The sequence below is a fragment of the Equus asinus genome, chromosome 9 (genome assembly GCF_041296235.1).
Source record: "Equus asinus isolate D_3611 breed Donkey chromosome 9, EquAss-T2T_v2, whole genome shotgun sequence".
NCBI lineage: Eukaryota > Metazoa > Chordata > Mammalia > Perissodactyla > Equidae > Equus > Equus asinus.
In genome coordinates this window covers 40,473,885-40,495,492 of record NC_091798.1, presented here as the reverse complement: position 1 = coordinate 40,495,492, position 21,608 = coordinate 40,473,885, and the positions used below count along the sequence as shown (strand labels likewise).

General features: G+C 44.6%; 2 protein-coding genes and 1 non-coding gene across 10 annotated transcripts in view; 2 read left to right on the top strand and 1 right to left on the bottom strand.

Annotated features, from left to right (window-relative positions):
- Positions 1-17,435, bottom strand: part of SIL1 (SIL1 nucleotide exchange factor) — a 256,886-nt gene extending 239,451 nt beyond the window's left edge. Inside the window, exons 1-2 of one of the 3 annotated variants that reach the window (XM_044780572.2) lie at positions 17,317-17,435; positions 16,024-16,080 (exon numbers count right to left, since the gene is read on the bottom strand). In XM_044780572.2, coding sequence (XP_044636507.1) covers positions 16,024-16,028 — 5 coding nt within the window. In that variant the 5' untranslated portion in view covers positions 16,029-16,080; positions 17,317-17,435. Of the gene's footprint in view, positions 1-15,902; positions 16,081-17,316 lie in introns of all 3 variants that reach the window. The other 2 variants (XM_014853836.3, XM_070518153.1) reach the window with 2 other exon arrangements.
- The window catches only part of MATR3 (matrin 3), a 47,919-nt gene continuing 43,490 nt past the window's right edge, over positions 17,180-21,608 (top strand). For 5 of the 6 annotated variants that reach the window (XM_070518144.1, XM_070518143.1, XM_070518133.1 and 2 more), the window contains exons 1-4: positions 17,180-17,542; positions 18,975-19,012; positions 20,307-20,386; positions 21,165-21,245. The gene's annotated coding sequence lies outside the window, so the exon portion shown is untranslated. The remainder of the gene's footprint in view (positions 17,543-18,974; positions 19,013-20,306; positions 20,387-21,164; positions 21,246-21,608) is intronic. The other variant, XM_070518135.1, reaches the window with a different exon arrangement.
- Positions 20,896-21,097, top strand: LOC123275899 (small nucleolar RNA SNORA74). The gene has a single exon (XR_006512071.1). It is a non-coding gene; the product is annotated as a small nucleolar RNA SNORA74 (small nucleolar RNA).

Genomic DNA, 21,608 nt, shown 5'->3' with positions numbered 1-21,608 from the left:
TGTGGTGTTGTCTATACAACAGAAAACAAGATAGAAAATAGTCCTTTCCTTCAAAGTGAGCACAATCCAATGAAGGTAACAAAACTTCCTCCGAGAAGCAGGCCCTGCCCACACTAGGATAACAGCAATGAGAGCTCATTGTGTGCCAGGCACTGTGCGAAGCACTTCCACGTAACCACAACTATAATCCTCACAGCAACCCAGTGAGGATGGTCCTGTTATGATCCCCCTTGCACAGATGACAACAGCCTAGCTGGGCCAGCCTCCCCGACACACCCCATCCTGTTACCCTGTTTTATTTTCTTCATAGCATTTACTGCTCTCTACTTTGGGCTTATTAACTCAGTTATGTGCTTATTGCCTTGTTCACAGCTTTAGCCCCAGCACCTTGAGCAGTTTCTGACCCAGAGTAGGTTCTTCACAACTATTTGTTGAAGGAATGAAGGCATAAGAAGTTCCTGGGGAGTGAACGCCACACTGCCTCCCACGCAGAGGGACAGAGAGGGTGAACTAGGGGCAGGTGCTAGGGGTGCTCTATCATCCGACAGGCGCGGAGGGGACTCGTATCAGCTGACGTTTGTTTAGTGAGAAGACGTGTGTTTTCTCCCTTCTCTTCAGCTGTTTTCTTTTTTTTACCTTCCCTCAGATGTTCTGTCTCTCCCTGTCCCATGATTAATTCTGCATCCTTTACTTGTATCCTCCTCAATTTCTCTGTCTCACTCTCATTCTTGATTTTTTTGCCTCCCTGCTTGTTTCTCTTTTCCACGCCTCTCAAGAGAGAAAGCTCATCCAACTGAATTGCAATTGGTTATTTCAGAGACCAAGTGGAAGTTCAGTCTTGTGCCAAAGCTTTCTCCCTGCAGAAGGCACTTTTCTCCATCTATAAAATGGGCAGAGTTTTTTGCAGGATTTTTTGATTCAGTGCTGGTGAGCCTATGGTGGAGGGGGTCTTAGGACCACAGCATTGACCTTCCCACAACCTCACCCAGAGAAGCCTCACCAAAGCCTTGATCATAGGAGTCCCGTACCCAAACAACAGTTATTTCCTCTCCCACTGTATGTGCTATGAAATGTTCCTTGCTGTAAATATAAATCAGAAGATAATGAACCTGACTTTCCCTCTCTCGTTAGAGTTTTGAAAAGTTCTCAATCCATTGCCTAGCAGGGTCGGCTGAGGGTATAACTGGCAAGGCCACGGGTTACACGTAGGAGGACCATGTACCACAGGGCCGGCAGTATATCAGAGTGGTTGGGAATGTGGGCCTCAAGATTCAGACAGCCCTGAGTTTGAAGCCTGGCTTCTGTGTGAATAGACTACAGGTGTCAAGGGCAGAAGTTGTGTGTCAGATGAGTCCTTTGCCAAGTCAGGCATTCTTCCCAGGATGGCCAGAGCCCCCTGTGCCAAATCAGTTGTAGTACTTGGCCAATCGAGTTCGGATTATTTCTTGCAGGAACGTCCAGCTCACCAGACTCTGAGCTCCTCAAAGTCAGGAACTCAGTTTTTCTTTGTATCCATAGAGCCAGGTCACATTCTGGGCATAAAAGAAGGACATTATCCAGACTCACAGATACTCGTTTTCTTCCTCTAGCCACTGCTGCTCCGTGAGACTTTGTTATGCTTAGCACCTACTGTGTGCCAGGCACCCTAAATATGTTATCTTCTTTAATCCTCATAATGGCCCTTGAGTTAGGGATTAAATGAGACAATAAGCATTATCTCTCACTGGACTATGGAAACAGCCTCCTTCTGAAAGAACACTGAGTTGTTCCTCCTCTGATAGTCAACTTCTGCCCTTGCCATCTACAGTCTATTCACACAGTGGCCAGAGTGATCCTTTTAAAATCATGTCACTCCTCCACTCAAAATCCTTCAATGGCTCCCCATTTCACTCAGCATAAAGTCCAAAATCCTTACTATGTCCTACAAGGCCCCACACAACCTCCCTAACCCCCAGTCCAAAAGCTTTATGACCTCATGCCCTATCCTTCTCCCCCTTGCTCTCTCTGGTAACGCACACGGGCTTCCTGACTTTCCTCAGACATTGCTGCATGCACTCCTGCCTCAGGCACTTCACACTGGCTGTGCCCTGTGCCTACAAAGCTTTATCCTGATATCTCCATGGCTTGCTCCCTTGCTTATTTCAAGTGTCACTTATCAGGGAGGCCTTCCTTGACTCCTGCGTGGTGATTTTAAAATATGCCCGCAGATTCTTTGACAATCCTCCCTTCAAGAGGTAGAACCCAATTCCCCTCCTCTTGAATGTTGGCCCAACTTATGGACTGCTTTCTAAAGAATAGAATGTAGTGGAAGTACCAGTGTGTGACTTCTAAGACAAGGTCATAAAAGGCATTGTGATCACCCTAGTCTGATCATGAGAAAACACAGACAAACCCAAATTGAGGGACATTCTACAAAATACCTAATCAGTACTCTTCAAAATTGTCAAGGTTTTGAAAAACAAAGAAAGACTGAGAAACTGTCACTGATTGAAGGAGACTAAGGAAACATGATGACTAAACACAACGTGATCTCCTGGATTGGATCCTGGAATAGAAAAAGGACATTAATGGGAAAACTGGTGAAATCTGAATAAAGTCTGTAGTTTAGTTAATAGTAGTGTACCAATGTTAATTTCTTAGTTTTGACAAATGTAGCATGGTTCTATAAGATATTAACATCAGAGGAAGCTAAGTGAAGCGTATATGGGAACTCTCTGTACTATCTTTGCAACTCATCTATAAATCTAAAATTATTCCTAAATAAAAAGTTTTGGAAAAAAAGGCTTTGTGTCTTCCTCCTTGCTCTCTTTTTGCATCACATGGTGTTAGCATACTCAAATAGTCCTATGGGGAGGGCCACATGGTGAGCAACTGAGGCCTCCAGCAAACAGCCATGTGAGTGAACCATCCTGGAAGCAGATCCTTCAGCCCTATTCAAGGCTTCAGATGACTGCAGCCCTGGCTGACACCTTGACTGCAATGTCAAGGGAGACCCTGAGCAAGAACCACCCAACTAAGCCCCTCCTGAATTCCTCACCCTCAGAAATTGTGAGAGACAATAAATGTTTATTGTTGTTTTAAGCCTCTAAGTTTTAGAGTAATTTGTTATGCAGCAATAGATAACTAATACATCCCTCTCTCTAAAATAGCCTCCTTATAATCATGCTCAGCCCCTCTTTATGATCTTAATTTTCTGATAATTAAGATGAAAATAGCTGACGTGTTACAAGTTGGTTTATTTAACTTCTGTTCCCACACTAGAATGTGAGCTATGAGTGAGTGGACACTTTGTTTTATTTATGTCCCCATCTCCTAGAACTGTGCCTGACACAGAGTAAATGTTTAATAAAGGATAGCTGTTGTAGTTATTATTATTGGATAACAGGAGGTTAGGTAAAAATTCCTTCCCTATCCTCACCTGCAAAAAAACGCAGTCCCTGGGGTTGGGGTGGAAGATGGGGCAATGTGACACTGGGAAATATGAACAGAGATGAGTCTGAAACCTTGAGTTCCGAGTCTAAGTTCCTCACTCACAAAGAGCCTTTAGACAAGTCTCTTCCTCCCTCTGGGTCTCTGTTTCCCCAACTAAAAAATTCAGTACTGGGATGACCCACAAGATCATCAATATTTCTTTCAGCTCTGATAGTCAAGGATTCTAAGAGTGGGTTGGGAGAAGGAGGTACAAGAGCTCAATTCAGTAGGTGGAAGAAAGGAGAAGTGAAGAACATGTTCTATCTTGACAGGAACCAGGCAGACCCTGCCTCCCTTCATGCTGTGCTCACTGCTTGGAAACCCTTTCCCATTTGATAATCTGCTCCTTTGCTAAGGCCCAGCTCCCCTCCTCTGCGAAGCCCTCCCAGGCTCCTTTGGGATGACTACATGCACCTCCAGGATCCCAGAGCCCTTTGCACTAGCCTTTAGAAGTCCCACAGTAATGGGACCTTTTTGTCCTGGGGCCTTAGCTCCTAATAGGAACAAGTAAGTCCCTGGGCAACACTCCCAGGCTTACAATTCCCTCCCAGGGAACTTGGACCCTAAAGGGAGGAATGGGAAAGAAAACAAGGGAGGGGTTGGAACACCAGGTATACGCTGAGACTCCCCTAAACCTTTCCCCTTTCCCTCCTCTCCCCTAGTCATAGCCTCATCACCAAGCATGCCCATCAGCCTGCCTGCCCCTCTGCCTCACCTAAATACTAAGTCAAATGCCATTTATTTGAGCCATATTCTCTTTCCCCTGCTCCTCTCTCCCTTAGTCCCTCATGCCCCTCCCACAATACACACACCCTGGGTCCCTTCTCAACATCTGCTCCAGGTCTCTGAAAGCTTCCCAATATTTGGTATAAGACAGGTTTGAGGGGCCATTTTCTTTCCAAAAGAACAGCTCATGTAACGGCTTGAAGAACCTGGTATGTTCAGAAAATCACAGGTGGTAGTGTCACTTTTAGTCTGTCAAGGGAGATTGGGAACAGTGGGAGATGAGGCAGGACAGGTAGGCCTCATCTACCAGCCTTGGTGGAGGATTCTGTCCCATTGGCTATGGAAGCCATTGAAGAATTCTGCACAGGTTGGAACTGATTGCTCACTCAGCCCTCCTCACTTACATCCCTTTCTATCTCTTTCTGTCCCTCGCTCTCCCTCCCATTTAGCTCATACCAAAATCTTAATAACACCACATATTTATTGAGAACCTTTACCGTGTAAGCTTTTTGTTCACATTACCTCATTTCAACCTTTTGGCGGCAAAGAGGTAGGCATTTTACTGTACCCACTTCACAGGTGAGGAAAATGGCTCTGAAAAGTGATTTGCCCTAAGTTACAAGTCAAGGAAGAAGCAGGGTCCAATTTCTTAACTATTACATTAGTTGGTCCATGCTCTCTACCCTTTTCCAAATCTCTTCTTTGGGAGAAACATTAAAGATCTCTGCAGGAGGCCTTTGAGGTCTGGAGACAGAACAGGGAAGAGTGAGTACAAGTACAGGACAATTTTGGAAGAGAGATTTCCAGGTTCTGATGGGGTCTATCTCATCCAGCCTTGCTCACCTCTCTGTGCTTGGCAGGCAGTCTCTTCCCATTCTCCCCACTCCCCGTCTTGGTCCACTTGCTCCCTCCAGTTCTCACAACCTCCTTCACCTCCTTGGAGACTGTTTGCTCTTGTCCTTTCAGGTTCTGGGTGATACAATTGTTCTGAAAATGCCTGGATGGATCAGGACCCTGTGGAAGCCCTCTAGACACTCTGGGTATCTGGAGAAGATGGCCTCCACGTTCCTCCCCAACTCTAACAAGAGGGGTCTCTCAACAACAAAAGAATGAACAACTCAAAAAATAGGCAGAGAATATGAACAGACATTTTTCCAAAAAAGATATACAGATGGCCAAGAAGCATATGAAAAGATATTCAATATCATTAATTATTAGGGAAATGAAAATCAAAACTACAATAAGATATCACCTCATGCCCATTAGAATGGCTATAATTAACAAAACAAAAAATAACAAATGTTGGGGAGGATGTGAAGAAAAGGAAACTCTCATACACTGCCGATGGGAATGGAAACTGGCGCAGCCACTATGGAAAACAGTATGGAGATTTCTCAAAAAATTAAAAATAGAAATACCATATGATCTAGCTATTCCTCTACTGGGTGTTTATCTAAAGAACATGAAATCAACAATTCAAAATTATTTATGCACCCCTATGCTCATTGTGGCATTATTCACAATAGCCAAGATGTGGAAACAACCCAAGTGCCCATCAATGGATGAATAAAGAAGATGTGCTATATATATATATATATATATATATATATATATATATACACACACACAATGGAATACTACTTTGTCATAAAAAAGACAAAATCGTGTCATTTGCATGGCACGATGGGTAGACCCTGAAGGTATTATGCTAAGTGAAATAAGTCAGACAGAGAAAGACAAATACCGTATGATTTCACTCATATGTGGAAGATAAACAAACACATAGATAAGGAGAACAGAGTAGTGGTTACCAGAGGGGAAGGGGGTGGGGGAAGGACAAATGGGGTATAGGGGCACATGTGTATGGTGATAGATAAAAACTAGACTATGGGTGCTGAACGTGATGCAGTATATACAAAAACTGAAACATAATAATGTACACCTGAAATTTACACAATGTTATAAGCCAATATGACCTCAATAAAGTAAAAAAAATTTTTTAATTTTTTTAAAAAGGAGTCTGGCCTCACCCTGGGCTTCTAAGACTCTTAGCAAAGGTTAGCTCCTCCCTACACCATCTCACAAAGTAAAAATATATAACCACACGTGCGTCCCAGAGCATGCCAAATTCTTGAAACCTTTGCAGGTGCATTTTCTCTCTCTTGAGCAGCATCGCCTCTACCCCAAGTTTTTCACCAGGAAAACTAATTATCCTCAATCTTGACTCAAACACAACCCTCACCAATGTCATCATCATTCAGGCCATCAGTTCCTGCCTACACTACTCCCTCATTGGCCTCTAGGATGCCATTCTGGTCCTACATGGTCCATTTCCCACACTGCACCCAGAGTAATCTTTCTAAAATACAAACTTGATCTTATCATTTCCCTTCTTAAAACTTTTAAATGTTTTACAATGCCCTCAAGGTAAAGTCTTAACTCCATAATGGGGTTTTGGTGGCCTCTGCACTCCAATCCCACCCACTTCTCTTGCTGCATGTCCTCCAGCCCTGCCTGTCACCCTACGGACTCCAGCCAGATTTCTTGACACTTTTACTCAATTCCTTGAAATTTGCCTGCTCTCTCTTAACCCTACATGATGTTTCCTTGGCCTATAACTCTCTTTCCCTCCTCTTTCCCCAGCTGACTTCTACTAACCCTTCAGGCAGGTCTCAGCCTGGACTTACTTTACCACAGAGCCTTCCAGAAGCCCCCAGACTAGGTGAACTGTCTGCTTTCTGCCCCTACTGCCCATGATTTCCCCTAGGACCGCATTTATCTTGTTTGTTGCTGCCTATTTATTTACTCCCACACCCAGCTGGGAGCCCACCTTACTCTCTGCTATAACCCAGAGCCTGGTATTGGGAGGCTCTCCATGAACACTTCCTGGAGTGGTGAGCGAACAAAGCCTCTCTGTCTTCATGGTGCAGACTCAGGCACCCACTGCAGCTTCTACCACCACCATCCTCATAGCTACTATTCTAGATTATAGGCGACTGCTTCTCCGGGTGTTTCTCTCTCTTTATGGACTGGGATGGCACCTTTAAAATTTGTACTCCAGTGCCTAATACAGCATTCATCCTTCCACCCATCCTCTCATTATTTTTAACAAATATTTATTGAGTATCTACTATGTACTACTATACTGTGCACGCAGCAGTCATCAAGGTAGGCCCTGCGCTCAAGCTCACATGCTAGTGGCATATATGAGTGCCTAACGAGCAGGAAGTTCAGAGGATCTCAGTCCTACTGGGAAGCCCGCGACAGCTTTCCTATCCAGAGCTACAAAGCAAGGAACGGAGGCTCTGGGAGAGGAGTGTATATTCTCTTGGTCACTTCTGGACCTCCCTTTGTGTAGGTCTCCTTGGCACCAGCCATCAAGCAGCAGCAGTGGGGAGGAAAGGAATGAGGGAGGGAGGGTGAGAGGGTGGGCTGAGTGGATATGATCCCATCTGAGTCCCTAAAGACAGACAATAGTGTTGCAGCCCAGTGCCCACAAGCACTTTGCCAAGGCAGTTTGGTAACTTGCTTTCTTCTCTACCCTGGAGCAGAGAAAGAAAGAGATCCACAGAGGGAAAGACATAAATGGACAGAGACAACAGAGGAAAAAGGAAGGAGAGAAAAAGTAGAACAGAGAGGAGAAGTCAGAAATACAAGGAGAGGGAAGAAGACTGAGGAACAAACAGAAGGCCTGCAGGAGGACTGAGCCCTGCCTATGCTGCTGGGAGGGAGTTTGGGTCACTGGGAGTTTGGGTCACTGGGGGGGAAAAAAGGGTTCAATTTTGAGTCCTTGGGATTCGCTAGATGCTTTCCAGAGCCCTCTGGTCCCTCAAATTATCTCTGGCCCCATCTGGCCAACCCAGGAGGCTTCTGCCAGGGACCTGCCAGCCCCCAAGCCAGGATATGCTCCATGGGGACCTTCATGAGCAAGGGACAGGGAGAGATGGAAAAATACAGTCACTCTGGGAACAGCAGCCCCTGATTTTCATCTTTCTCAGTTAAGATCATAGAAAAGACCCTGTGTTTACCATCTATTTCCTAACTGGGGGCTCCAGACTTTGCTTTCTGAGACACCAGCCCGACAATATCCCAATCTTGCAGTCACAGCACAGAAACTTCGGTGAGCTGGGAGCTGGAGGGGCAGCACCCCCACCAGGAGCCCCCAGATGCAAAGCACGAGCCTGAGTTCCTAATAGTGCCTCTGCTCTTGCCAGCAGCCTCAGCTGCTCGCTCCTGAGGCTGCAATGCCATCTGCTGCTCAACTTAGAAAACTGGCCGACTCTGGCTGCATGGTCAAGGCCGAGCCTGACAGGACTTGGGCAGGAGGCCTGCCTGGGTCTCAGGAGAGCCTTGTCTGTGTCTCTGGATAGACCTAGTACTGGGGCTCAGGCATGGAGCAAATGCTCTGTTCCCCTTCTTAAACTAGGCAGGGTGCTTCTCTTTCACAAGAAGGTACCTCTGGGTTCTGGAGGGATGGATAGGTTGGTTCTGCCCCTCATAAAAGTCCAGTGTCATCTCAAGATTAAATTGTTCAGAGGGGTCCCAGCCTGGCTTTAAAGTTCTAAAGCTTTTTTTCAAAGCATTTTTTTTCTTTGCAGGTTTAAGTAAGATTATTTCAAGTTATATTAATTGGGTGAATGAAATAATGAGGCCAGGCCTAGAGGAAGTGGTGCTTTGAAGAAAGAAGCATGCTCATGCAGAATTGAAATAAGACCCTCAGACTTTCAGTGAGGTTTCTGAAGCTCCTGCTCTCTGTGTTGTCCCTGTTCAGGCCTCAATCCAGATAGGGTTGTGAGCTCCATTGTTTTAGCGGCCATACTCTAATGCCTGGCACATAGTTGTTGATATCTATTGAAATAATGATTAGTTTCAGGAAAGTGCCTACAAACCAGTTGTGGTAGCCAGCCTCCCATGTAATCCCCAATGATCCTCATCTCCTGGTATTCACACTTTTGTAGTCCCTTCCCACATAGTACCAGGGTTTCTCTGTGTGACCAGTAGAATATGAGAGAAGGGGGCTGGCCCCATGGCTGAGTGGTTAAGTTCACATGCTCTGCTTCAGCAGCCTGGGGTTTCGCTGGTTAGGATCCTGGGCAGGGGCATGGCACTGCTCATCAGGCCATGCTGAAGTGACATCCCACATGCCACAATTAGAAGGACCCACAACTAAAATATACAACTATGTACTGGGGGGACTTGGGGAGAAAAAGCAGGGAAAAAAAAAGAATATGAGAGAAGAATGGTATGCAATTTCCAAGATTAGATTATAAAAGATACTGTTTTCCTTCTTAGTATCTCTCTCTCTCATCACTGGCTCCGGGGGAAGCCAGTTGCCATGTCATGAACAGCCCTGTGGAGAAACTCATGTGGAGGCCTTCTGTCAATAGCCACTTGAGTGAGCTTGGAAACAGATCCTCCAGCCTCAGGCAAGCCTTCAAATGACTGAAGCCCTAGCAGACAGCCTGACTGCAACCTTGTGAGTGACTCTCAGCCAGCTCAGCTGAGCTGCTCCCATTTCCTGACCCTCAGAAACTGTGTGAGATGAACATTTAAAGTTTAGGAGTAATTTGTCAGGCAGCAACATAATAAAACTGTCATATGGTATTATTATTATATCGTGGCATACAATCTGCATTATATCACTTTATTTCCTTGTAAGACCTGACATATGGATCCCACTCCCTCAATCTCTCTAACCTCATCTCCTACCACCCCACCTTCTCCCCAGCTCAGCCTTACCCTAGGCTCGCTCCTGCCTCAGGCCCTTTGAATTTGCTTTTCTCTCTGCTGGAGCCCCCTCCCAACTATCCCCAAATTGCTACATGGTCACTGTCATATCTCCTTCAGGTCTTTATTCACATGTAGCCTTTCAGCATAGCCTTCTTTGACCCCTTGTACTCCTAAACTGCAACTCCCACATCTGCCTACCCAATTCCCTACTTCATGTTTATCCTTAATCCTTATGATTATACAACAAGGATAATAAAATATATTTTATATTTATCTTGTAATTTCTATCTCCCCCACTAGAATGTAAGCTCCATGAAGGCAAGAATTTGTGTTTTTGTCTATTTTGATCACTGCTCTATTCCCAGCACATGGAATAGTGATAAGCAAGTAATAGATGTACAATACACATTTAGTTGAATGGAAAAAGATGAATGTCATAATTCACCAGTTATAGGATATACATCTTCTAGATCCCATATCATATATCACATGTCACGTTATGATGTCACTTATCTATTATATTTAAATGCAGTACAAGGCAGTGCAGAGAGACTAGGGCCATAAATAAGAAGACCTGGCTTTGTTGCTTGCTGACTATGAGCCAGGCATGTAACGTCTCTGAGCCTCAGTTTTACTCATCTGTAAAGTGAGGTTATTTCAACTTCCCTGTCATAGTATAAGGTAATTGTAGAAATCAAATATGATGAATGTTACAGCATTAAAAAAAACCTAACACACGATGTGTTTCTGAAATGCATTCCAAAGACCACATGCCCCAGGATATGCTCTGTGGGAAGAAAGAAAAAGATCAAAGAGGTTTGGGAAACGTGGGTTCCAATATTCTAACCCCTTGTGGACACTCACAATTCATTAGCATATGAAAGGCTCTGAAAATTCTGCATGAAAGGTCTTCTCCCAACCCACCTGACTACACTTGGGGAAACCTTGCTCTCTACAAATACAGAGCATTCCCTTGTTATCAGGAGAGTATTGTTACTTTAGATCAAGAAGGAATTCTGAAGTTTTTGGAACAGAAATTCCAGTGAGTGGGCAATGAGATGCATCAGCTGAAATGGAGATTGGGAGGAGGGAGAGGAAGGAGAAAATGAAAAGGAGGAGGCACCAGAGAGAAGGGAAGGAAAGTGAGAAGAAGGAAAGGAGAAGCAAGAAGAAAGAAAAATAGTGGTGAAGGGAGAAAAGGACAACTAACCTCACCCCCTTTGAAAAGAACTCTGCAGAATAAAGGCAACCTGAAATTTCCCATGGGTGGGAGCCGGGGAGGGAATCCAGGAATCCTGGTGCTGCCTGCTGAGCCTGGCTTATTCCTTTGAGCGTTGCCTCTGCCAATTTCCACAGTTGGAGCTCAGGCTTTCTTTCCAGCTTCAAGGAACCTCTGATTGACGAGACTTCTTTATCAGGAGGAGGGATCAGGTGAACCAAATCAGCAGCTTCTCAATTTAGGGTACTTATTAAGTGCCCGAAATGGCAGCTGCCATTTTCCTTTCTCTGTGAGTAATAAGCCTTCTTGGCATCATTCCTCTCCCCAGAGCACGCCTGGCTTGGAAAAGGAAGAGAAACAGCAATTCCTCCCACAAAGATTCCTTAGGATAAATGGGACATGAAGGCATTGGCAGGTTTAGTCTTACCTCCAGGTAGGCCTGCCTCGGCCCCATCCAAACATACAGTTAAAAAAGCAGATTCTGTAGCTTTCTCTGGCATTCACTAGTAAAAATGAAACAACTTGGGGCTGGCCCAGTGGTGCAGCGGTTAAGCGCACACGTTCTGCTTTGGAGGCCTGGGGTTCACTGGTTCGGATCCTGGGTGCAGACATGGCACCGCTTGGCATGCCATGCTGTGGTAGGCGTCTCGAGTATAAAGTAGAAGAAGATGGGCATGGATGTTAGCTCAGAGCCAGTCTTCCTTAGCAAAAAGAGGAGGATTGCCAGCAGTTAGCTCAGGGCTAATCTTCCTCAAAAAAAAAAAAAAGAAAAGAAAGAAACAACAGGCCTAAAATGGAGTCGCTTGTGCTAAGCCCCACATCAGCAAACCAAGACTTAATACCTAACCTAATTGCAGTTTCAGGCTCTCCCAGGAATGTGACCTTTAACCAGCCAATCTGGAATTACCTGGTCAGCACTAGTGAGGTAATCTGCCTGAGACACCCTAACCTTCCCCCAAAGGAAGGCGACCTTGCCTGAAACAATCCACTCTTTTCTAGAAACTTCCTTTTTCTGTCCCCTTTTGTCTGTAAAAGCCTTCCATTTTGTACAACTCCTTTGGAGTTCCTTTCTATTTTCTAGGTGGGATGCTTACCTATTCATGAATCATTGAATAAAGCCAGTTAGATCTTCAAATTTACTAAGTCGAATTTTGTTTTTTAACACCACTCACATTTCTAGTCTTCACAGTGAGGAAGTCCTTTGTTATATCTCTTTCATTTTCCTATAATTTCATTTTTTTACTGCCTTTCCCTTACCCCAGAAGAAGGGAGTGATCTGACTGTCATAACTTGCATGAATAGCACAATATAGTAACCCATATAGTTACAACGCATCTTTCTGGGCATATGATTGGTGAATACCATTTGATGAATGTCATTTCCCATCAATTGGGAGACTCGGCTTTTTTTTTTTTGTTTTTTGGAATGGTAAGATTCAAAGATGGGATAGGGAGGTAATGGGAAAGGAAGTGACATAGGTTGGGCACCTGCCTGGTCCCTTATATATGATATCTCATTTAATCTCCACAACAACTTACAATGTAGAAATTACAATTCCCATTTTATAGATGAGGGAACTGAGGTCCAGAGGTCACTTAAAGTCAAACAGCTAATATGTAAGTGGTGGAGTCAGAATCAAATTCACATCTGACTGCCAAATCCATGTTCTCTCTTCCCAGGCTGCTTGTCTATATCACACAGAAACCTGGGTCTTTGGTTTCCTTACATTCCTTGTGATATATTTGGTTTATTCCCTAATCCCACAAGCATTCTGAGATTCTGGCTATTTTCACATGCCCATTTACTGCAGTGTAAATTTAGCATCAGAAAAGTACAAGTAACTTCCTCAAGGCTTTCCTGTGACCAAATCTGAACTCACTCTACCTGATGTCCACCTGCCTCATCAGACTGTAATCTCCATGATGATAAGGACCATATCTGTCTTACTCATCACTCCATCCCTCCTAGTGCCTAGAACAGGGCCTGCTACATGGTAGATACTCAATATTTGTCGAATGAATGAATGATGAGGACAGAGAAGATTCTATAAAGCAAGAAAAGAGAACATGAGTCAAAGATTTAAGAAGCCGGGGCTGGCCCCGTGGCCGAGTGGCTAAGTTTGTGCGCTCTGCTGCAGGGGGCCAGTGTTTTGTCGGTTCGAATCCTGGACACGGACATGGCGCCACTCATTGAGCTACGCTGAGGCAGTGTCCCACATGGCACAACTAGAAGGACCCACAACTAAGAATACACAACCATGTACTGGGGGGCTTTGGGGAGAAAAAGGAAAAAAACAAAACAAAACTACCTGTTTAAAAGATTTAAAAAGCCAATGTTTAAAGAAGCAAGGAAGAAGAGAGGTGGCCAGGAGGAGAATGAGAGACAGCAAGATAAGAAAACTCAGTACAAACAAGCAAGATAAAAATAGCCTCTCGCCACTGTCCTTTTAAAATTACTTTCTATATTTGAGCCTAAGTGACAAGTGAAATCTCCTCTGTAATTTCCCATGTGTTTAGCTTAATGAATTTCCGGCAAATGGTCTCAGTATTGGTGGGCCAATTTGGGCATTGTGGGGGTGGGGGTGGCAAGAAAATGAGGGGTATGAAAATAGACTAAGTAATTGAGTCTAGAAACCAAATGAAGGGGTGATTGGAGGCATGTGAGGAGGGAGCCAAGTCTTGGAACTTGCTCAACATCAAGAAGGATGAAAACTGGTCTTGCTTTAGCTGATGTCACTATGACATTTCCCTACATGCTACAGAGGGAGCCCAGAATCCCAGAATGCCTTGCAACTGTTCTTTGTATCACATTGCCTATCTTCTAAAGAACTATATTTGTTTATGCAGTGGGCATTATATTAATAATTTAATTTCAACCATTGGAAGGAATAAAGTGACTCTATCTCTTTCAGGTCCATATAACTTCTACACAGTAGGTACACCAGAAATGTTGAACTGAATCATTATGAGGGAGTCAAGTTAGAGAGAGGAAGTATGAGAATGCATTGTCTACCCCTTTGCATTTGTTTGCCTGCCCAAATGGATTGTTTCTCTGTATACTGAAGAAGGATTCTGAGAGGCCACAGGATCCATAATAAAAAGTCCTTTCTAGCCCTTAAAATTGTCAATGACAACACAGACCATATTTTAATCAGAATTGCAGATCTTTCAGGTCCCCACGTATGCTTTTCACTGTTGTTGTTTTAACAGCTTTATTGAGATATGTCACATACCATACAATTCTCCCAAAGTATACAATTCAGTGGTTTATATTATATTCACAGATATGTGCAACCATCACCACAATTTTAGAACATTTTCATCACCTCAAAAAGAAACCCTATAGCCTTTAGCTATCACTTCATCCCTACCTCAGACCCAAGCAACCCCGAATCTACTTTATGTTTCAACAGAGTTTCCTATTCTGGACTTTGATATGAATGGAATCAAACAATATGTGGCCTGGCTTCTTTAACTTAATGTAATGTTTCCAAGATTAATTCATGTTGTAATCTAAATTAGTACTTCATTCCTTTTTATGGCCAAGTAGTCCACTGTGTGGATATATGACATTTTGTTTATCCATTTGTCAGTTAATGGACACTTGGGTTGTTTCAACCTTTCAGCTATTACGAATGCTGCTATGAACATTTGTGTACAAGTTTTTGTGTGGACATATATTTTCATTTTCATGGGTATATACCTAGGAGTAGAGCTGCTGAGTCATAAGGTAACTCTATGCTCAATAATTTGAGGAACTGCCAAACTGTTTCCCAAAGTGGCAGCACCATTTTACATTCCTACCAGTAGCGTGTGAGGGTTCCAATTTCCCTCTAACTTTGCCAATCCTACTAAGCTTTTGAGAAATAATAAGGACAACTGCAGGCCTCTACTCTAAGTTGGGAAACTACTCAGAGCAGCAGCAAGAGTAGTACAGGAATGGAGGAAGGATCTGTCTAACTGCCATCTCTAGTACTCTCCCTTACCTCCCAGGCTGGGTTAGCTGCCCCCTGACATATGTACAAGTATACCTATAGTACTTGTCTTTTTCCTCCACTAGATTATAAACCTTAGGCAGGCAAGGGATCTCTATTGCTCTGACTTTATCTGCAGTGCCTGAACAGGGTCTGGCAAATGGTAGATGCTTAGTAAATGTTGATTGACTGATTGAACAAATGATTAAATATTTCTCCACTGGTGGTTCCTGTCTAGGGAGGAGAGGAAAAGAGCAGTCTCCGGGGGGAAGCAAGGAGGTAAGGAGAGATGGACGAGAAATGGAAAGGCAGGCAAGAAATTTGGGGACCTAGTGTTCCTTGGGGCCAGCCTTTCAATTATGAGGTCAAACTCAGAGCCAATGGACCCACTCTAATCCTTTACCTTTCATTTGGCTGCATTTTTTTCTAGAAATTTTCCTTTTTCATTATTATTCCTAACAATTTTGTCTTTGCAAGAATAAGAAACAAACAAAAAGTTAGAAAAGCAGTTGATATCATAGGTGAAAGACCACATAAATCAACTCCACAAAATGAATTCAGAATTTAAAAGGATAGAGGTTAAGTAAGTTGATTATAAAGGAGTTTTATCTAGGAAACGAGGAAATCATAATCTAGGTTTTCCTCCAAAGGATACCGAATGGGCTATACCTAAAAAAGGTGGCCACATTTTCACAATGGCAGGAGAATATGGCCCACCTCTCAGCCTTACTCCTAAAGGCCAACCTTCCCTCCACACAAATCCTGCGTTCTCCCTGGACTAACCTGTGAATCCAGTTGTCACCAGGTCATTGGTTGCTCTCTCCCCAAAGGCCCTAGTATCTCCCTGGCCTCAATTACTTCCTGTTTCTTCTCTGAAAGCACATATGCACATGTTCACACAAACCTCATCTTTCCTTTTCATGAATCCTCAGGGTAGCTCTGCCTTCTCCATTTTGTGTGTCTGGAAGGAAAGAAAGCAAAATATATGAGATGGCAATGCCGTTTCTCCTTGAGCAGAACTCCGCAGGACAATTACCCACCCAATCTGCCCGGCTTTATAGCTCTCATAACCCTCCTTTATGAACACAGTGTGACAGCCGGATGCAGGCATTGATTATGACAGCAGCCTTCAGCCACATGCCTATTTAACTGCAAAGCAGAGCTTCTGCCTACCAGCACAGCACTGCTCATGTGACTTTTTAAATTACTGTATTTATGTAAGTATTTTCCCAACCTGAGCCTGTGTCCCACTCCATCGAAACTGGGAGGATTTGTGCTTGCCACTTCTCCAGTGGCTCCCTGGCCTAAGAGCCTAGGGTTTCTTGCTGGAATCAATTTAGGGCTCTGGGCTTTCTCAGCAGATATCTGCGAGGGTTGGGGTGCACAGGAAGCACATTTTTTCCATTATGAAATAGCTAAGGAAATAGATAATAAAACATGTTGGCAGGTGCCAACGGCAGTGGCTGATTCCTAGGCGTTTGCCTGGCAAAGGTGCCAGATGCAATAGATTAGTAGAGCCGGTAAGATGCTAGGAAGGGAGGGGCTCTAGAATTTGGGGAATTATGGAACAGATTTGGGAATTACTGCTGCTGGGCCTTGCCCCTCTGGGCCCCAACTTTACCAACTGTGCAGCAGGACAGAATCATATTGACTCCAGCTAGTGGTGGAAGGAAGTTTTAATGTTCAAAAGAAATGCTGGTAATCTAGTGGACAACCTGTCCAGATCAAGGATGTGGCCTCTTTAGCTGATTGTGCCACGGTGCAAAGCAAGTCTGAAAGAAAGCCAGTATTCTTTAGCTGCTGCAGCTCAGCTAAAGATCCCACTGCAGGGCACCAGGGATGTGGTCTCTCGGGATTAGACTGTAAGAGTGACTGGGCATAATCTACCCAAAAACCTCCTGGAGAGACCCCGAAAACCAAGGTGACCTGTGTGGGTGAGGATCCATTAGTCAAGTGACAGCGCTGCTGGAGAAAGCCATAAAGAGGATCTGCGTGGGAGGTGGAAAAAGCGTGGGCTGAGACTGCAGGAACCGAAAGGTGCCACACGTGTGAGAGGAACCGGCATTTAGGGGGCGCTCGGTGTGAGCAGGCAGGAAGCATGGCCCCACTAGGACACAGCAGATTTTCTCTTTAGCAGCTTCAAACCTCAGCGCCCCTTCCATCCGTAACAAACGGTATGCGAGTCGAATAAACGTACCCCTCCTTCGGATTCCTGCCCTTCCTCTTCTGAGGTCTTCCTCACCTCTGCCACCGCACTCGTATTTTTCTAACGCAGCCTTTCCTGGGCGGGGCTTCCGGGCCCCGCCCCCGAGGCCCCGCCCAACAGCGTCCCGGGGCGGGGCTCCCCTCGGCTCCCGGCTGCCCTTTTCCCCGCAGCCTCTGTTCCGGCTGGAGTGCACCGGCCGAGCTCCGGACACGTGTGGGTGAGTAAGGGCCAAGTCGGGGGAGGCCTTGGAGATTTAGCAAGCCGGGGCGAGAGGCAGCTGTGAGGAGGCTGCTTCTAAGGTACAGGGCGAAACTGGGGTTCGCTCCCTCGTGACCCGGGGTTTGGAGGGCATCTTGAAGAGACACTGGGAGATCGTAGCCCTAGAGTCGCCCCTTGTTTTCTACACTCTCTCTCTTCCCTGGAGAGTCACCTACAGCTTGTCTCGGAGAGCGTCGCTTCCCAGGTGCAAGGGCCAGGGACTTGGGAAGGTTTGTGAAGAACACGTGTCCCGGTGGAGCTCCGTCAGTGCCTTCAACCCAAGCCCCTGGAAGGGGCAGGCTATTTTTAGATTTGTTTCTAGACCTGGACAATGAACCCCGTCTATTTTCCTTTTCCTCTAAATTGTTTGGAGGGGGTTAGGAGTGAAATTGGAGGATGGCTGTAAAAAGGTATGGTTTTAGATACCCTAACCTTACATAAATTATAAGGGTGAGTGAGTAGGAATGTTTATTAACCTTCTTGGAAACATTTTGGTTATTTCAGCCAGTAGTTCAGGTCGTTGGCAGGAGCGGCAATCTGTCTCCAGTTCCTTGCTCATCCATTATTGCATCCAATTTATTTTCCAAAGTGCTGCTTTTATTCTTTTTCAAGAGGTCCCATAATCGAGGCCCTCCTCAATCTAGTTTTAACCAGCCTTTCAAATTTTCACTGCCCATTGCTCTCCCAGGGTAACTTTCCCCCTTCTAATCTCTATTCATTATCTCCGTGCCTAGAATGTAGCTCCTGATAACAGCAAGTGTTTACTGAGTGCCCACTCTATACCAGATACTATCCTTTGGACTTAATTTATATGCCATTTAAGCTTCTCCACCATCCTGTGTACAGAGTACTATTAATAACATTCCCAGGGCAGCCTCCTGGCCTAGTGGTTAAGTTTGGGCCCCTCCAGTTTGGTTCCGAGCCCTGAACCTATACCACTTGTCGCTGGCCATGCTGTGGTGGCAACCCACATGCAAAAAAGAGGAGGATTGGCACAGATGTTGGCTCAGGGCAAATCTTCCTCAGCAAAAAAAAAATCCCATTTTACAAATGAGAAGACTGGAGGTACAGAGAGGTTAAGTTACTTGTCCACTGTGATTTGGCTGTTAAGTGATAGAGCCAAGCTTCCTGATACTTGTTGGTTAAGTGATAGAGCCAAGCTTCCTGGTACTTGTTGGCTAGACCATTAATTTGTTTCTGTTGAACTGCTGTGTTACATAAGTAAATAACATGTGAAAATAAAGTTAACCAAGGGAAAGCTATTTGTGTTATTGTTTGCTGTTTCTGTGGCTCAGGCTTCACTAAGTTAAGGAGTCTTGAGGGCAGGGGTGTTGAACTCCACAGGTGTTCACTAACTGTTGGCTGACTAACCTGGAGTACTTTGATTGCAGAGGGGCCAGCTGTGGACTTTGGGCAAATGCAACCCCAGGTGAGTGCAACCCCATTAGCCTACCTTTGGCCCCAGCTGTAGGCAGCTGCCTAGGTTGCCTTGTACCTAGGCAAGTGTTACACTGCTGGGAGAACAGCAGCCGATAGCTGGTTGGTATTCTGGGCCTGGTTCATGCCAACTCTGTTGTTAACTATACCAGGATGCCAGCATAGTTGTTTGTCCAGTGGGGTTAAATCTGCATGAGCATGACTTGGCAGGGAGAAACCTAAAAATCCAGACGTTTCTGAGTGTTTCTGGTGCAACAGGTTTGACTAGTGCGAAGTTGCCTAAATCACACCCAGGAAACAGAACAAAGGTAATCAAGCCATGGAGGGATGTAAGTAGACAGGGAAAGTCAGCCTTTTATTTTTTGAGTCCCTACCAAGTACTCAAAAAGGGACTTACACAGGGAACGAAGTAAATGGGATTTTTGCTGTTTTCACTGAAATCAAAGTGCATGGCTCCCACTCTCCTTCTATACAAAGCTAGTCATGATGCTTCCTTTGTAGGGGGATTTCATAGCTGTAGATATCTACAGGAATGCCTTATCAGGGAAATATTGATGTGAATTTGCTTTAAAATCATGGGCATTCTTCTCTAGCTCTTTAATAGAATATAAAAATACCAATTGATTGAGAGGCTCTAGACAGTAGGCCTAGCTACAGCCGTACTAATTTCCGCTTAGGCCGACAGCATATTTGTGCTGGTTTCTTACTCATTTTCAGGAGTGAGGAGTTGTTGCCCCTTTGGAGCAGTAAATATTGAGTCCCCTTTGTAGTGATTTTGTTTTGGAATGCTAATTTTCTGAGAAGAGATGCTTCTCAGTTCTAGGGAAACAGCACTCGGGGTGATGCTGGAGATTGTCCAATAGGGCTGACTTAGTTGCTGCTTCTGTGAAAAGTGACATCCTCATTTCCTTGGGGAACTGGTGAGGATGTTAGAAGGCGGGGGAGTTATTTATCAAAGCTAGTTTTGTTCTATCAATTGGCTTTCCCTTGAAAGGATTCTCTTAGCTAAACGTTGAGTGCTTTGTGTAGAATACCTCACATGTTCATTGTGACTAGCCTTTTACGAGTGGGATCTTAAGACTAGTGATATCTAGGGGCCTTGGGAGGTGGTTAGCATTAATGGTAACCATAGGCAGGAAAAAGGCAAACAATGGGAATAAAATAATTCCTGAGGATATAAAAAATATGGTAAATCATAAATGGCAGACAGCATTCTGTTTCCATCTCTGCAGAAAAGCAGCTGTTTTAGTTTGGGGTGTTGAACATTGAAATCTCTTTCTTTTTAGAATGACTTGAAAGTAGGGCATCTTTGGCCCTCCTGAAGAGAGGAAATTAAAGGCGGACAGTCTGTGTATGGAGTTTTCAGGTAAATGTCCCCATTCCAACATTGACTACCTCCTGTGTGCCAGGCCTGTTTGCTAGTTGGTGTCCGTCAGGAAACAATTGGAAGGCAAAATCATGTATGTTTTCCCCCAACAAATTCAGCCTCTAGTCAGTGAAAGTGGGATTTTGGTGGTAATGGTCTGAAGGCCTGTAGAATCTTTGAGGTTATCTGTGTCGATTCACTTGAGGAATTTATGGGGAGATTGTAAATTTCATGAGGGAAAGGGGAGTGAACCTTGCCTTGGTTATTGCTAGATCCCAAGCACAGTGCCCAGTACATGGCAGGAGCTCCCTGAATGTTGGACAAAATGACTGAAGGCATGGGGAAGGGGTTCTTGTTTACTATTTGTTTAAAGGATTTGGCAGCAGAGTCTGCAATCAGTGCTTCTAGGCCCCTATTTTGCAGTCAACCTTCAATTCATGGGTATGCCTATATCCACATCTTCTATGTGGGGTGCCTGGGTATCTGAAACAAAGCTGTTTCAGGAATCATCCAGCGGTTGTCAGCTATCCAGGCTAGTGCGATGCCTTGGATGGTGTTACACTGGTGGAAGAGTAAACGCTGCCTTATACTGAGGTATGGCTCCAAGCACTGTTTTGGTGTTGTGGCTGAGTACCTTTGGGCAGTGTTTTGCACCTCTGAGAGTGGAGTAACTCCTCCTGTGGAGTTGGTCCTAGTCTGGGTGCAAACAATTTATTTCTGTTAGAAAAGGACCCTGTCTTAAGGACAGCCTATCATTCTTTTCTTCTTTGGATCCTAGATACCTTCACCTAAGTGAGAAACCTGCCTTCATCAGGACCTCAGATGTCTGACAGCCCTGTGTGACACCAAGAGAAGTAGTGTATGTAGTTCTTTTGTCATGTAGGTTGTAATTAACTTGCATCAGATGGGTGGTGTGAAATAATAGAAAATATCTGTTGGTTTTTGCTCCCATTCCTGGCACAGAGCTCCTAAAAACCCTTGTGATTTCCTAAGTGATAATAGCAGTAGGAGCATCTTTTGTTCTAAGATTTGGTCTTTGGCTCTGGTTCCTGACACTGAGCTCCTAAATCCCTTGGAATTTCCTGGGTGATAGGAATGTCTTTTGTTCTAATGAGTTTGCTCACCAGAAAGACCAAGCAATGATTAATTAGAAGGTTGGAATTTTCAGTTTCACTCTCCATTCTTAAGAAAGGAGAGGGGGCTGGAAATGGAGTTACTAATT